We start from the raw sequence: 16,499 nt of genomic DNA, 5'->3' as shown, positions 1-16,499 counted from the left end.
GTAAGGATGGAATATGATTCAAATGATAATTTTGTGTTCTGATTTCCAAAACAATAGCTTTTAAGGAGCTACATTCCCAACTCATGTGTCCTGGCTTTATTGCTACCATGCTGGCTAGCAATTGCAAAAACCAAAAACATATTTTAGGAATCAGGTGCCATATTAAGTCTTTGTAGTCAGGTGCTCCTTTGTATTCAGACTAGGCCTGAGTACAATAATGTAGCACTTGGGAAGGAAGATGCAGCCCAGAAGCCCAGCACTGGAGGCCAGCATAGAGAAGACCTGCACGGCTACCATGTACTTCCCCTTGGTGCTCAGGTAGGTGGGCACAAAGGACACCCAAACACTGCAGAAGACCAGCATGCTGAAGGTGATCAGCTTGGCTTCATTGAAGGCCCCAGGCAGCTTCCTAGCCAGGAAAGCCACTGTGAAGCAGATGGCAGCCAGGAAGCCCATGTACCCAAGGACAGTGTAAAACATGGCAACAGATCCTTCACTGCATTGCAGGATGATCTCTCCAACCTGGGAGTGCATGTCAGAGTCTGAGAATGGAGGAAAGGTACCCAGCCAGATGCCACAGATGAGAATTTGGATACTGGAACAGGAAATGACAATGGAATTAGCCAGACTCTTTCCCAGCCATCTCCTCACCCTATTTCCTGGCTTAGTGGCCAGGAAGGCCAGCACGACGGTAATAGTTTTTGCCAACAAAGAAGAGACAGCAACTGAGAAGATGATGCCAAAGGCCGTCTGCCTGAGAAGGCAGGTCACTTTCCTTGGCCGGCCTATAAACAGAAAGGAGGACAAAAAGGAAACGAGGAGGGAGACCAGGAGGATGTAGGAAAGGTCCCTGTTGTTGGCTTTGACTATGGGAGTGTCAAGATATTTAATGAATATTCCTAAAACAAGGCCTGTGATTAAGGCCAAAAACAGGGCAGTGGAAGCCAAGAGGGTCCCCAGATATTCATCATAGGACAGGAAGCTGATAATCTTGGGGATGCATTGATCTCTGTCCTTGTTGGAGTATTGATCTTCTGGACATCTGGTGCAGTGGTCTGCATCTGGAAAAAGAAGAGTGTCTGCTTGAACATTTTCCTGCAGACTAGCAAAAAAAGCAGGTCAGTTTTGAATCCAGCCAACCCCCTTCAAACAGAAACAGTGATAGGGCTTGATGTTTCTGCTAATCTACACAGAGAGTTGGTCCTCTCTTTGTAGGTCCCTAGTGCAGATACCCCCTTATTCATCTCCCAAGGAGGAGCTTGAAGTGTTCTAGAAGCTCCAAGTTGTTAATTGCAGCTACATCTGATCTCACCCCAACATCAGGTGTTGTCAGATGGGTGTAATTTACAAAAAAAATGTTCCTCGGAGGAGCATGGACTGGAACTCTGTTCTTCCCAGTACAAACCAAACACCCCAGCTACTTTGCCAAACTGGCTGGTTCAAGGGACCCTACCAGATGCAGCAACACTGCCTAATTCTTACATACTCAAGGCTGTCTCAGTGGTACCTGGAAAGCTTTTTAAGACTATGTAAATCACTGCTGAAACTTTATTAAATTCAACCATAAGATTATACTTGAATATTCATCAACAAAGGACATACATTGTTGTTCTTTTTGCTGCGCATTCCTCTGAAGTCTCCTACCTTCCTGAGTGGAGATCATCCCTTCCGCACATGGAGCACAAGCATGGCAGCAAATGGGTTCCCCTTCCTGAACCTTCTTGGCATATCCCAGGCGACAGCTTTCGGTACACCTGGACTGAGGAAGGGTCTGACCAAAAAGACAGAAAGCATCAATGAAAGACTGTTGCCAAGTAACTTCTGGGTCAGTGCAGTCTCAGTCTCAGTCTATGTGGAATAGGCACGGCTTTGTTGTGGATGCTTTTTTTGATCCATGGGACAAAACAAAGGGTCATAGACCTTGGGTCACAGTTGGGGCAGAAAGAGATAATCAAGAAGAAAGAATTACATGGAGACTGTATTGCCCTTGGATTTAGGAGTCAGAGCTGTCTGCCATTATTACAAAGGTCTAGTAAACACACTACAAATCTGCAATCATGGAAACCATTTACAAATATCAAAATCCAGAGAAAGAAACAAGCTGAAACAGAAAGGTATTTGGAGCAGTCATGTTGTGCTCAATTCTGAAGTCTGGCATGCTTCCTGACTACTGCAAAAGCCATGCCCCAGTCATATTCTAACCTGCTTTTCCATTTTCATGTTTCTTATTTTGACTTTCCTCCATTCATCTCCTCCCCCGTATAGTTTTAGCTCGTTACATGGATAGGCGTAAATTATATTGTTTCTCCCAACAGAGTATCAGAACTTAACATATCTCTAAAAGGGAATACAATGCAATGAATGGGTTTTCCAAACCTGGTTGAACATTCTGGACCACACAAGAGCCTCTTGGTCAATGGTGAATTTTGGGCCTGAGAATTCCTGTCTGCTTATGCTCCCAAATTTCACGGCACCAAAGGACTTGTTGGGAAATGGCACCCAGTTCACGACGTCAGATTCGACTGTCAACTGCCCATTCTCATTCAAATACACTCCTTCCATGGAAGTATTGTAAAACCGGGAGCTTCCCAGGAAAGGGTGAAGCTAGAACAGGAAAGAAAGCATGCACATTTAGAAAAGAATAAAATTATCTAGATAACATAGCCTAATTGCTGAAGATCTTTGTACAGACTGACAATGGGATCTTTAGCCCATTGTTTCTGCTTCAGATTTTTGGGACAGACTAAAGCCATGAGATACATAAGCTTTATTCTGCACCCTTGGAAGAATTCTGCAAGGATTAGTTTCCTTGGCTAGTAATAGCATGAAGCCTTGCTAAGGAATCAGGTGGTAAAGTGGAGGCAGATTGTTTTCTCAGCAGCAAAATTAAGATGTGGGTAACAGTACAGTAAATGGAGGCAAAGTAAAGTCAAGTCTGAATGGAATTCACAGCACCGATGCCTGTTCAGTCTGTGAGGAAAACAGCAATACCTGCCAAGACTGTATCCTTTGATATTTCAGCCTCTTTTTACCCTTCACCACCATCTGATTGGATTTGGAGGAAAGTGCAGCCCTTAAGGCCCCTGCCAGAGCAAGGACAAGATTGTAAATACTGTAACTATCCAGAGACAGGATTTTCTCAATCACTTTGTCAGGCAGGGACTCCAGAGTGTCATCTTCCCTGCACCTTTTCCTTCCCTTCACAGACAATATGTGCTTTGAATATGAACATTGAAATGTTTTATGCCCAAACAGAATCATAGAATTGAACAATGTGTGAAAATTGTCATCATTTGCCCTTTTTTTAATACGAGTTAAGAAAGAAAAAAACCCATGAATGTGCAGGGAAGAAAGAATATTGTAAGATAAGTTCCCGGTGATGTCCCACAAAGCTGTTGTGATCCAGACTTTCCCCACAATGGGTCTTATATGCTTTTCAACCAATTTTTGCAAAGCACGTATTATACTAAAGAAGTAACGATTCTCCCCATAGTAGACTAATACATTGACTTCGTTCCACCTGAAAAATGTTCTGAGAGGCACTGTTACTCTATTCTGTACTGAGGTGCTAAGTGAGAAGGCAGCACAAATTGTGTTCCTGGTTAGCAGGGGCTTCAAGGTCCTCATGAACCTCTCTCCATTGTTGGTGTCTGGAGCAACGAGGCCAATCCAAGTCCACTTGAAGTGCAGGAGCAGTTGGACTATCCCCAGATACTGATGCTCTTCTTTGGGGACCATTCGGTAGACAAAAGGGAACTGAGTTTTATCATTAAGAGCATCAGAAACAAAACCATAACTGACCTAGTAAAGAACAGAAGAGATTAGTGTTGTCACCCACAACAAAATCCCAAATCTAGTACTTTTTACTTGCCTGAATGATAACTTTTCTCTGACATGGGAAACAGGAAAAGACAAAGTTCATGGGGGAAAACAATATCCCAGGGAAGCTTAACAATATACCATATTTCGTTGTTTGCTTTCAAAAAAAGGTGACCGAGTCTTTGGAATGGGTTGTGTTTGCTTTATGTTATGCCCTGATTGTGTTTTTGTTATTGCTTTTACATGTTTCTTGTAGCAAATTTATCTAATTGTATTATATGATTTAATCATTATTTATTCATTAAATTATCAAAATTTACAGGGACATATCAACACATGTGTTTGGAGTGTCCCAAAATGAAAAGTTGTGGGGAAATGTGTTTACAGAATTATCCTTTATTCTAAGGCAGACAGTACTCATGGCCCCAGGACTGGCTCCGCTTAACTTGTATAGACACAATAGGTAGCAAATTAGAAACCAAGTATTTTGCCTCATGTTTATTGAATGTTTCCTTTTGCATAATTGCTCATGTATATCACACATGGCACTAGCTTTTATTACTTATTTATTGTTATTTCAGTTTTGATGGCTAGGAATCCACATAACTGAAAGATTCCATTCTACCGCATGAATTTTGACAATTTCCTCAAAGACCCTTCTCCATGATTCACACCATTTATACCTGTGGGATCTTGAAGACTCAACTAAGGGCTTATCCACACTTCCCCATGTCCCATTGCTTTCATTGGGCAAATCACAAATTGGTGTTTTTTTCTGGTTTAGAGGGAAAGAACAGATTTTCTGTGGGAAAGGAGTAAGGTAAGGGGGAAATTCTCAGATCCATGCCTAAAAACTACAGGGCAAATAGAAAGCCACTCAGACCTTTGCTTTCTAACTATGGGGTAAGTGTAGATGAGTCCATAATCTCCTTAGTCATCTTTGTTAACAGGGGGTTGAGGCTAAACTCTCCTTCTGCCTTAGAAGCAGCAATGACATTTTCACATCTCTCCAAAGAAATTGCAATAATATTCTGGGATTTTTTCCTTCCCTCCTGACATTCATACCTGTGGGGTTTTGTAGATGCTTGACATGGTGGAAATATCTTTGGATATGTCAGAGTCAGCCCCTTCAATAACTGCCAATACTTTATTCCATGATCCACAGTAATAGTTTGGGATGTTTGCCTGCCCAGGGCAGAGCAGGTCCACCATGGCACCAGAAGTCATTCTGGCATCGTAATAGTTGTCATAGATGTCATAGCCCAGGGTGAGGTTGGCGGAAAGCCTGTGGTTCTTATTGACCTCCCGAACAGCAAACAAGAAGGACAAGATATGCCAGTAGACCTGGACTGCTTCCCTGGAAAAAAGTGTGTCTCACCTTGACATTCTTTCCACACAAAGACCAGATTGTGTCATACTTATCTGTGACTGGGGGCAAAAATCATGAAAGGCGTCTGCAGCATCTGTACACCTGATGTCCATCAACCCCTTCCTGCCCAAATGGACTATTCTAATGCTAGGAAATTCCCAGTTTTACAATACTTCCATGGAAGGAGTGTATTTGGATGAGAATGTCTCACTAGAGTCGTGAAAGCACACAGTTTGCAGTAGATCAATTTCTGACATTCAGAATGAATCCTACCAATTTCCCACCAAATGGACGAAAATAGAAGACATAATTGACCAAGCAAAAGTACCAGAAATGAGGAGACATGCCTGGCAGACAACAACATCTGGTCTCCATGTGGTCACATTCAGTTTGCATAAAGCTTTTACAACAGTAGGCACATAAAGACTTACCCATAAGTTCTGGTAAAGGGAGGCTCATTGAAGACGCTTGGATTGAAAATAGGAGATGCTGCGGATATGACCCCACTAATATGGTAGTCTCCTCGCCTGTACCAATTCAAGGGTGCCTTGGGTTCCCTTATCAAAGTCAGTGGGCATTTTGAGTTCAGCATCTCTGGTGTTGCTTCAGGTAGTAGCAATAGCAACAGCAGAAGGTGAGTTATGCTGCACCTGCCTTTTACTGCAATCTCCTTCTTGAGTGCTATCAGCAACAGAGCTAGCAAATTACCAGCAGTCAAAATCTGCTTGGAAGACCCAGGCTGTATTGACTTAATCACAGGGAACATGCCTGGCGTACATGGCTTGAGAGCCAAAGAAGATTCACTTCAGCCCCATGTGGGCAGCATAACCCCACCCCACCCTCAGTGGCACAGTGGAGAAGTATTTATGTACCAGTCTCTTCTGGCTGAGTCTGATGAAGTTACATCATGTTGTTATTCACTGTTGAACTCAAATATGATTTTATTTCTCTTGAGCCTTTGCAAGATGATGACAAAGAAATCACCACTGTTTTTAATAATTACATTTCCCTCGCACCTTGCTGCCTTCATGGCTCCAGGTGTAGAGCTGAAGAAAAGCATAATAGAGCCATAGAATCATAGAACTGGAAGGCACCTCAAGTGTCATCTAGTCCAACCCCCAGCAATTCAGGAATCTCAGTTAAGCATCCATGACAGGAAGCCATCCAACCTCTGTTTAAATACCTCCAAGAATGGAGAGTCCACAACATCCTGAGGGAATTCATTCCACTTTCAAACTGTTCTTACCATCAGAAAGTTCTTCCCAGTATTTAGTCTGAATCATCTTTCCTGTATCTTGAATCCATTGTTTCAGGACGTACCCTCCACAAAGCTTCCTCCATCTTTTATGCAACAGCCCTTTAGATAGTTGAAGAATTTGCCACTGCAATGTGCTTCTACATTGTGGCATGGGTCAGAGAGAGGAAGGGGAGGTTGCCTTGACCTTACCAGCATTGCTCCCAACTTTTCCAGCTACAATCTAAGGTCACTGAATGCCCTTGGAGAAGCAGACACCTTCTGGCTTTCAGAGCACCTACATACAACTTCATCTTGGCCATATAGAATCATAGAATTGTAGAGTTGTTGGAAACCTCCAGGGTCATCTAGTCAAACTCCCTGCCATGTAGACATCTCAACTACAGTATCCATGACAGATGGCCACCCAAGCTCTGCTTAAAACCCTCCAAGAAAGGACAGTCCACAGTCTGCTGAGGGAAATGGTTCCATTGTCAAACACCTCTTACTGCCAAAGTTTCCCCCGATGCTTAGTCAGAATCTCCTTTCTTGTAACTTGAAGCCATTGGTTCAAGTCCCATGCTCCAGAGCAGGAGAAAACTAATTTGTTCCCTCTTCCATGCGACAGCCCTTGAGGTATTTGAAGATGACTATCATATCTTCTCTCAGTCTCCTCTTTTCCTGGTTAAAGATACTCAACTCTCTCCACCATTCTTCATAAGGCTTGGTTTCCAGACCCATGATCACCTTGGTTGCCCTCCATTCCACGGGTTCCAACTTGTCAACATGCTTCTTAAATTGTGATGCTCAGAACTGGACACAGTATTCCAGGTGTGGTCTGACCAATGCAGCATAGAGTGGTACTTTTACTTCCCTTAATCTGGGCACTATACATCTGTTGATGCAGCCTAAAATAGCATTAGCTTTTTCTTGCTGTTGCATCACACTGTTGACTCATGTTAAGCTTGTGGCCCACTAAGATCCCTAAATACTTTTCACATGAACTGCTAGTAAGCCAGGTGTCCCCCATCCTATATTTGTGTGTCTGGCCCTTCCTGCCTAAGTGCAGAACATTTCAGCACCTAAGTGCAGGTTCTCTAACACCCACCCTTGTTTACACACACACACACACACACACACACACACACACACACACACACACAAACAAACAAACAAACACACACAGCCCTTCTAGTCTGCTTTTAACACACATAACCTTGTGTGTGCACATTTTTTTGGTTGAAAGGGAATCTCAGTTTTGTAAAAATTCACCTCTACACCACCTTGTTTGTTACCCAGGTGAGGAACCTTTTGAATAAACCACAGAACCAAGGAAACTATTTCCGAGTCCAGCATCCGGATTTTGGAACCCAGCGTTTATTATAGCTATTGCCAGTTGAGAACATCTGCCCTGAGGCACTTCAGAAGAAAAGCTCATATAGTATTTCAAGCATAGCAAATAATCATTAAAAAAATCTTCACATAGATCAGGAAAGGTTACAGGTAATGAGAAGTGCTCCATCCTGGTATCTTCACCCCCCACATCACCTTGAAGTGGTCCTTGTGTGCCCAGGCCATTGGACCATTTTATGTCTTGGGTGTCTGGCATTATCCTGGCAACCTAGCCTTCAGTGAGGGAAGAGCATGATAAAATCCTCTTCCTAGGTCTCAGATAGCTTCAGGGATAGCTGAGTTACACTCTGGTGCTAAAACATCCTGCCATTTGTACCACTTTCAGAGGTAGATCAGGAGAGAGGAGAGAGCAGCATAGGAGGGAGGCTCACAAGTGCAGAACACACAAAAATCAAGCCTAATACTTTCTAAAATGTTCCAAAATACATTCTGAAAGGTTAGATACAATTAAAGTGAAACATTGAAACATGATTAAAATAAGGTTTTAGTGGGGTCTCTAATTCTTATATCATCAGGGAGATAGAGGGAGAGGAAGTGAGGGAAAGCAGGATGGAGAGTTTTGAAATTTCCCAGAGGGAAAGGAGAAGGAGATACACTGGCGGAGAAACGGGAGGGTGGGGGGAGCGCACCACCCCGGCACTATCGGGGAGGGGGGGTACCATCACGCCTGCCCCTGGACACGCGCCGCGCACCCGCCACCGCAACAGGTGCCATGCCCCCGCGGGTGCTGTACCATGCCCCCAGGATGCACACCATGCCCTGCGGCTGGCGCACCATGTCCCCGGAATGCATGCTGTGGTCCCCGGGATGCATGTAGTGGTTAGACTGTTGGACTAGGACCTGGTAGTAAAGGTACCCCTGCCCGTATGGGCCAGTCGTGACCGACTCTAGGGTTGCGCGCTCATCTCGCTCTAGAGGCCGGGAGCCAGCGCTGTCCGGAGACACTTCCGGGTCACGTGGCCAGCGTGACGAAGCTGCAACTGGTGAGCCAGCACCAGTGCCGCACACGGAAACGCCGTTTACCTTCGCGCTATAAAGCAGTACCTATTTATCTACTTGCACTTAAGGGTGCTTTCGAACTGCTAGGTGGGCAGGAGCTGGGACCGAACGACAGGAGCTCACCCCGCCGCGGGGATTCGAACCGCCGACCTTACGATCAGCAAGTCCTAGGCACTGAGGTTTTACCCACAGCGCCACCCGTGTCCCCCAGGACCTGGTAGACCAGGGTTCAAATCCTCGCTTAGCCATGAAGCTCACTGAGTAACCTTGAGCGGTCACTGCCTCTCAATGTAACAAGGTTGCCATGAAGCTAAACTGGGGAGGAGAAGAATCATGTCTGATTGAACCTGGGACCTTATCCATAAAAAAACCCCTCTACCACTGACCTTTCCTAGATGTGTAAATGTTCAAGTGTACAGGTGTAACAAATCCATATTTTGTGACTGTTAATCCTAGTCCGCCCCTCCCTAATATCAAAGTTGGTGATCTTAGGTTTACTGGTAGGGCAGAGAAGGTGGGGTCACCTACAAAAAAAGGAGCGGATTATGGGCAGCCCCCATCTGGTCATCCATGGTGTGCAGATATATTCAAATATATTCATTAATAAATGATATATCTATTGATCCTCTAAAAACTGTTTCTTTAGCAAGTTTTGTCAAATGTCAGGCTATGGGACACAGTGGTGATTTCTCACAAACATGTTTCCCTTCCAGTTCTGCACCTGCTCCTTGATCAATCCAGGAGAATACAGGAAGAGATGTTTAATTATGTACCTAATTATGTAATTATAGTCTTCTCACCAAATCTCCAGGGATTTCTCTGCAAAGATTGCCTTTGCAACCGATAATGTAAAGTCAGAACCAAGGCCTAAATGAAAAAGTAACTTCTCAAGAACTCATCAGAGGTGCTCTGCTTCAAGGCCAAAGGCCAATGTGGTCCAGCATCCCATTTTCCACAGTGGCCAAATGGATGAAGCAAATTTATCTAGACCAGGCATGGGGAACCTGTGGCCCTCCACCTGTTGCTGCACTACAGTTCCCATCATCCCCAGGCCATTGCTCATGCTTGCTGGGGCTGATGGGAGTTGTAGTTCAGCAACACCTGAACATAAGAAGAGCCTGCTGGATCAGGCCAACGGCCCATCAAGCACAGCATCCTGTTCTCACAGTGGCCAACCAGAAGCCTACAGGAAACGCACAAGCAGGGCTCAAGCACAAGAGCCCTCTGCCCTCCTGTGGTTTCCAGCAACTGGTGTTCAGAGGCATTGCTGCCTCAACTGTGGAGACAGAGAAGACCCACCATCCGCCACCAACAGCTTCTTACTGCTCCATGAAATTGTCTAATCTTCTTTTAAAGCCATCTTGGTCTGATGGCCATCACTGCCTCCTGTGGGAGCAGGTTCTATAGTTTAGCTAAGCAATGCCCGGATAAATATTTTCTCTTATCTATTCTGAATCTCCCAACATTCAGTTAGACTGGGAGTTCAAAGGTTCCCCATTCCCATTCTGGACACATTGCAGTCTGGCTTTAGGCCTGGATAGCAGATTGGGAAAAACCTGGTGACTTTGATCACCATTTTCTGGAGAGGTTCTGCCCTGTTCATTCTCCAGGACCTATTGGTAGTTAACCATATGAAGGCTGTGTGGGTTGGGAGAAGAAGGCACTGTGTTGCAATGGTTCTGTAAACTATAGGGCTGCTATTGGCCTCCACAGTCACTTACGGACTCATTGTTAAAACCGTGTTTATGGAAGACAATCTTACTTGGCTATGAGTGATCGCCGATGAACATATTATTATTGTTATTATTACAACCTAAAAACACAGCTATCCAATTAGAAGGTGGGACTGAGAAATCCTGCCCCACTAAAAGATGCCACAGTGCCGCCTTTCAAATCAAAGGCCAAAAGCCCAGGTAAAAGAATAGTCTTTTCCTGGTGGCTAAAGATAAATAAAGATGGCACCAGGTGAGGCTCGCTGAGGAGAGCATTCCACGGTGGCAAAGGGAAAACTTGAAGAAGACCCTCTGGTGATGATCCGGGGCCTGGGTCTATTCATGTGGGGAGAGGTAGTTCTTGAGGTGGTGGATTCCTGACCCTCATAAGGCTTTTAAAGTCAAAACTAGCACTTTGAATAGAGACCGTCAACTACTTGGTAGCCATTGCAGTCATGACAGAATTGGTGTTACATGCTCAGGTCACCCTGCCCTGGTCATCAGTCTGGCCAAGGGATTCTGAAACAGCTGATGGAGCTGTGGTCTAAACCACTGAGCCTCTTGGGCTTGTCGATCACAACATTGGCGGTTCAAATCCACACGATGGGTGAGCTCCCGTTGCCAGTGACAAAAAAGAATTCCTAAAATGCTCAACCCAAGAGCACAGTTATAATAATAAGAAATCCTACCTCATCCCACTAAAAGTTCAGCACCACGGTCAAGGCCAGCTTATTTACCAAAGGCATGTATAGATGGGAGTGTCTTAACCTGCCACCTAAAATGGAGAATGATGGCAGCAAGAACATTTGGGGAGGGGGAGCATTCCACAGTTTAGCTCCAGAAACGGTCATCCTTCCAGACTTTCATGTAGGGGCCAAATCACAGGGCTGAAATTTAATGAGGTCACAAAATGGCAGGTCCGCCGGAAGAGCCAGTGACAAAACTGTGGCAGATGGAGGCAGAGTTTGGCATAATCAAGCAGCAATTAATGACTCAGGGACTAGTTTTGTGACTCAGTCTCCCCAAGTTAAGCAGAATCTTTGCATTCAAAAGCACTAAGTGGAAAAGGCTTTTTATTTCATATCACCCGGCACGCCTCACATTTTACTTGTCTACTCTTGTTTTGTCTTCCGTCTTCTTTTCACAGCTTGTATCATATTCCTCCAAAAACTGTCATCTTTCTTCCCTGCTCATTTTATATTCTTTTTCTTCCTTTCCCCCTCTCTTATTCCTTTACCCTCTTTTCCAAAATTGTAATTTTAGATATTAACCCTTTATTACTCATTCTAATTTCCCACAACACATTCTTTCGCCCTTTTTCCTCAGAGCAGAGAGATCTCCCTTCCTTCTTTAAACCTTTGTCCTCCTTCAGCCTCTCTGTCTCCTGGACACCTTATGCCCCTTTAAACTCTCAGTAATGCCCTTGGTCCAACCAAAGAGCTATGTGTGGCCCAGGGGCAGTATGGGTGAATTAGGAGGCACTGGGTGGGCTGTGGCACTGAGGCCCACTGCTGGACCATGGCCCAGTCTTTCAGAAGTGCTAGGAAAGGTGATGCCAACCTCCCGTGCCCCTCTCTGACCCATGTCACAGGTAGAACCACAATGCAGTGGGAAGTTCTTCAGATATCTAAAGGGTTGTCACCTGGAAGATGAAGCAAGGTTGTTTTCTTCTGCTCTGGAGGGTAGGACCTGAAACAGTGGATTCAAGTGACAAGAAAAGAGATTCAGACTAAACTTTAGGAAGAACTTTCTGACAGCTGCTCGACAATAAAAATCTCCTTCTGAAGGTGGTGGACTCTTCTTCCTTGGAAGTTTTCAACTAGAGGTTGGATGGCCATCTTCCATGGATGAATTAGTTGAGATTCCTGCATTGCCGGGGGTTGGACTAAATGACCCTCAGGGTCCCTTCCCATTCTACATTTCCATTGTTCTGTGATTCAATTAAACATGTATTTCTTCAGCTCTACACCTGGCGCCATAAAGGGAGTTCAACATGGTGCGAAGGCAAATGTAATTATTAAAAATGATGGTGATTTCTTTGTCATCGTCTTGCCAAAGCTCAAGAGGAATAAAATCATATTTGCGTTCAACATTGAACAACAACATGATGTAACTTCATCAGACTCAGCCAGAAGAGACTGGTACATAAATACTTCTCCACTGTGCCACTGAGGGTGGGGTGGGGTTATGCTGCCCATGTGGGGCTGAATTGAATCCTCCTTGGTCCTCAAGCCATGTACATCAGGCATGTTAACTGTGATTAAGTCAATACAGCCTGGGTCTTCCAAGCAGATTTTGACTGCTGGTAATTTGCTAGCTCTGTTGCTGATAGCACTCAAGAAGGAGATTGGAGTAAATGGCAGGTGCATCATAACTCACCTTCTGCTGTTGCTATTGCTACTACCTGAAGCAACACCAGAGATGCTGAACTCAAAATGCCCATTGACTTTGATAAGGGATCCCAATGCACCCTTGAATTGGTACAGGCGAGGAGACTACCATATTAGTGGGGTCATATCCGCAGCATCTCCTGTTTTCAAACCAACCGTCTTCAATGAGCCTCCCTTTACCAGAGTTTATGGGTAAGTCCTTATGTGCCTACTGTTGTAAAAGCTTTATGCAAACTGAATGTGACCTCATGGAGACCAAATGTTGTTGTCTGCTATCCACATTTCTGGTACTTTTGCTTGGTCAATCATGTCTTCTATTTTCGTCCCTTTGGAGAGAAATGGTAGGATTTATTCTGAATGTCAGAAATTGATCTACTGCAAACTGTGTGCTTTCACCCACACTAGTGAGACATTTGCATTAGAATAGCTCACGCTTCTAAGATTTGGGCAGGAAGGGGTTGATGGATCTCAGGTGTACAGATGCTGCAGACGCATCTCACGATTTTTGACCCCCATCACAGCTAAGGATGACACCATCTGGTCTCTGTGTGAAAAGAATGTCAAGGTAACACACACTTTTTTCCAGGATGGGATACCTGCCACCCTGGTATATCTTGTCCTTCTTGTTTGCTGTTTGGGAAGTCAACCGGAACCACAGGCTTTTCCCCAACCTCACCCTGGGCTATGACGTCTATGACAACTATTACGATGCCAGAATGACTTGTGGTGCCATGGTGGACCTGCTCTGCCCTGGGCAGGCAAACATCCCAAACTATTATTGTGGACCATGGAATAAAGTATTGGCTGTTATTGAAGGGACTGATTCTGACAAATCGAAAGATATTTCAATCATGTCAAGCATCTACAAAACCCCACAGGTATGAAAAGGAAAGGAAGGAGGGAAGGAAAAAATCCCAGAACGCTATTGAAATTTCTTTGGAAAGATGTGAAAATGTCGTTCATGATTCTAAGGCAGAAGGAGAATTTGGCCTCAATCCCCTCTTAACAAAGATGACTAAGTTTGTTCACACTTTCTCCCATCCCATGGCTAGAAACATGGGTCTGAGTGGCTTTCCATTTACCCTGTGCTTTGTAGGCATGTGTCCAAGCCATTTCTCCCTCACTCTACTCCTTCCCAAAGAAAACCCACTCTAAATTGGAAAAGCAACGGGATAAGGGATCTGTCAATAAGCCCTTAGCTAAATCTACAAGATCCCACAGGTGCAAATGCTGTGTTTTATGGAGAAGGATATTTGAGGAAATTGTCAAAATTAAGGCAGAAGAATGGAATAGGTAATGAAAGCTAGTGGCATGTGAGATGCAAATGAACAAATATGCAAAAGGAAACATTAAAGAAACAAGAGGCAAAATACAACAAAAAGTGCATGACAAGGCAATGGAATGTCATCTTTTGAAACAAACTCTGTGAGCTCAGGCTAAGCAAACCTTAGACAAACCTGTAAAAGTAAGAGCAATTTACAGTAAAGGAAAAGCTTGAGACTTACATTCCTAATGTGGTCCTGCTTATTATTTACATATTCATATGCTACCTTGACTCATGAAAGATAATTAGTTTCATGGAAAATAACTGGATCACTTAGCTTTAATGGCTTCTCTATGCTTCCCCTCTATGGTCCTCTTTAATCAAACACAGAAGACATGGCAACTCTTAGCATCACAGAATGATAGAATAAAAGCGGTTTAAAAAATGCAATCAGGGCATAACCTAAAGCAAACGCAACCCATTCCAAAGACTCTGTCACCATTTTTTGAAAGCAAACAACTAAATACGGGGTGTTGTTAAGCTCCCTGGAGTAAAGCTTCTTGGCCCCGTAAAACTGTGTCTTTTCTCTGTTTCCCATGTCAGAGAAAAGTTATCAGTCAGGCAAGTAAAAAGTACTACATTTGGGATTTTGTTGGGAGTGACAACACTAATCTCTTCTGTTCTTTACTAGGTGAGTTATGGTTTTGTTTCTGATGCTCTTAATGACAAAACTCAGTTCCCTTTTGTTTACCGAATGGTCCCCAAAGAAGAACATCAGTATCTGGGGATAGTCCAACTGCTCCTGCACTTCAACTGGACTTGGATTGGTCTCGTTGCTCCAGAAACCAACAATGGAGAGAGGTTCATGAGGACCTTTAGGCCTCTGCTAACCAGAAACACAATTTGTGCTGCCTTCTCACTTAGCATCCCAGTACGCAATGAGGAAATACTGGAGCTTTCTAAAATATCTTTCATGTGGAAGAAAGTTAATGTATTAATCTACTATGGAGAGATGCGCTACTTCTATACTGCAATATATAATTTGCAAAGGATAGCTAAAATGATTATAAGACCCATTGTGGGGAAAATATGGATCACAACAGCTTTGTGGGACATCACCGGGAACTTGTCTTACAATATTCTTTCTCCCCTGCACATTCATGGGTTTTTCTCTTTCTTAACTCATATTAAAAAAAGGGCAAATGATGACGATATTGACACATTGCTCGATTCTATTGTTCTGTTTGGGCATAAAACATTTCAATGTTCATATTCAAAGCACATATTGTCTGTGAAGGGAAGGAAAAGGTGCAGGGAATATGACAATCTGGAGTCCCCACCTGACAAAGTGATTGAGAAAAACCTGTCTCTGGATAGTTACAGTATTTACAATCTTGTCCTTGCTCTGGCACGGGCCTTAAGGGCTGCACTTTCCTCCAAATCCAATCAGATGGTGGCGAAGGGTAAAAAGAGGATGAAATATCAAAGGATACAGTCTTGGCAGGTATTGCTGTTTTCCTCACAGGCTGAACAGGCATGGGTGCTGTGTATTCCATTCAGACTTGACTTTACTTTGCCTCCATTTACAGTGGTATCTCTGGTTAATAACTTAATTCGTTCTGGAGGTCCGTTCTTAACCTGAACCTGCTCTTAACCTGACGTACCACTTTAGCTAATGGGGCCTCCCGCTGCTGCTGCGCTACCACCGGGCGATTTCTGTTCTCATCCTGAAGAAAAGTTCTTAACCTGAGGTACTATTTCTGGGTTAGCGTCTGTAACCCTAGGTACCACTGTACTGTACTGTTACCCATATCTTAATTTTGCTGCTGAGAAGACAATCTGCCTCCACTCTACCATCTGATTCCTTAGCAAGGCTTCATGCTATTACTAGCCAAGGAAACTAATCCTTGCAGAATTCTTCCAAGTGTCTGGAATCAAGTTTATGTATCTCATGGCTTTAGTCTGTCCCAAAATGCTGAGGCAGAAACAATGGGCTAAAGATCCCAATGTCAGTCTGTACAAAGATCTCCAGCAATTAGGCTATGTTATCTAGATTCTTTTCTATTATTTTATTCTATTATTCTATTCTATTCTATTTTATTATTATTTTATTCTATTATTTCTTTTCTATTATTTTCTTTTATCTATTCTTTTCTAAATGTGCATGCTTTCTTTCCTGTTCTAGCTTCACCCTTTTCTGGGAAGTTCTCAGTTTTACAATACTTCCATGGAAGGAGTCTATTTGGATGAGAATGGGCAGTTGACAGTTGAATCTGACGTTGTGAACTGGGTGCCATTT

General features: G+C 43.8%; 1 protein-coding gene across 2 annotated transcripts; it reads right to left on the bottom strand.

The window, feature by feature from the left end:
- Nucleotides 1-39: 39 nt before the first annotated feature.
- Nucleotides 40-5,101, bottom strand: LOC310756992 (vomeronasal type-2 receptor 26-like). 2 transcript variants are annotated; one of them, XM_083602051.1, is made up of 5 exons: nt 4,885-5,101; nt 2,992-3,083; nt 2,377-2,604; nt 1,645-1,771; nt 40-1,061 (listed from the first exon to the last, which is right to left on the bottom strand). In XM_083602051.1, the coding sequence occupies exons 2-5, from the start codon at nt 3,043-3,045 to the stop codon at nt 163-165; spliced, it is 1,308 nt and encodes a 435-aa protein (XP_083458177.1). In that variant the 5' UTR covers nt 3,046-3,083; nt 4,885-5,101; the 3' UTR covers nt 40-162. The 2 variants fall into 2 exon arrangements, 1 of the variants encoding a protein (XP_083458177.1); XR_014545009.1 differs by lacking the exons at nt 40-1,061; nt 1,645-1,771; nt 2,377-2,604; nt 2,992-3,083 and adding an exon at nt 3,585-3,801.
- Between the last annotated feature and the right edge of the window lie 11,398 nt (nt 5,102-16,499).

This window comes from Podarcis filfolensis (genome assembly GCF_964270895.1).
Source record: "Podarcis filfolensis genome assembly, chromosome: 2".
NCBI lineage: Eukaryota > Metazoa > Chordata > Lepidosauria > Squamata > Lacertidae > Podarcis > Podarcis filfolensis.
Note: the sequence above shows the minus strand (reverse complement) of the source record. Positions and strands in the feature narration are given on the sequence as shown.

What these genes read in the sequence shown, in the direction of transcription:
- LOC310756992 (XM_083602051.1), bottom strand. Translation starts at nt 3,045, where the DNA reads ATGGTGGTGAAGGGTAAAAAGAGGCTGAAATATCAAAGGATACAGTCT. An exon ending in AAAGGATACAGTCTTGGCAG is followed by an intron (nt 2,605 to 2,991) that starts GTATTGCTGTTT and finishes TTCCTGTTCTAG; the next exon opens with CTTCACCCTTTCCTGGGAAG. An exon ending in GATGATCTCCACTCAGGAAG is followed by an intron (nt 1,062 to 1,644) that starts GTAGGAGACTTC and finishes TTCTTTTTCCAG; the next exon opens with ATGCAGACCACTGCACCAGA.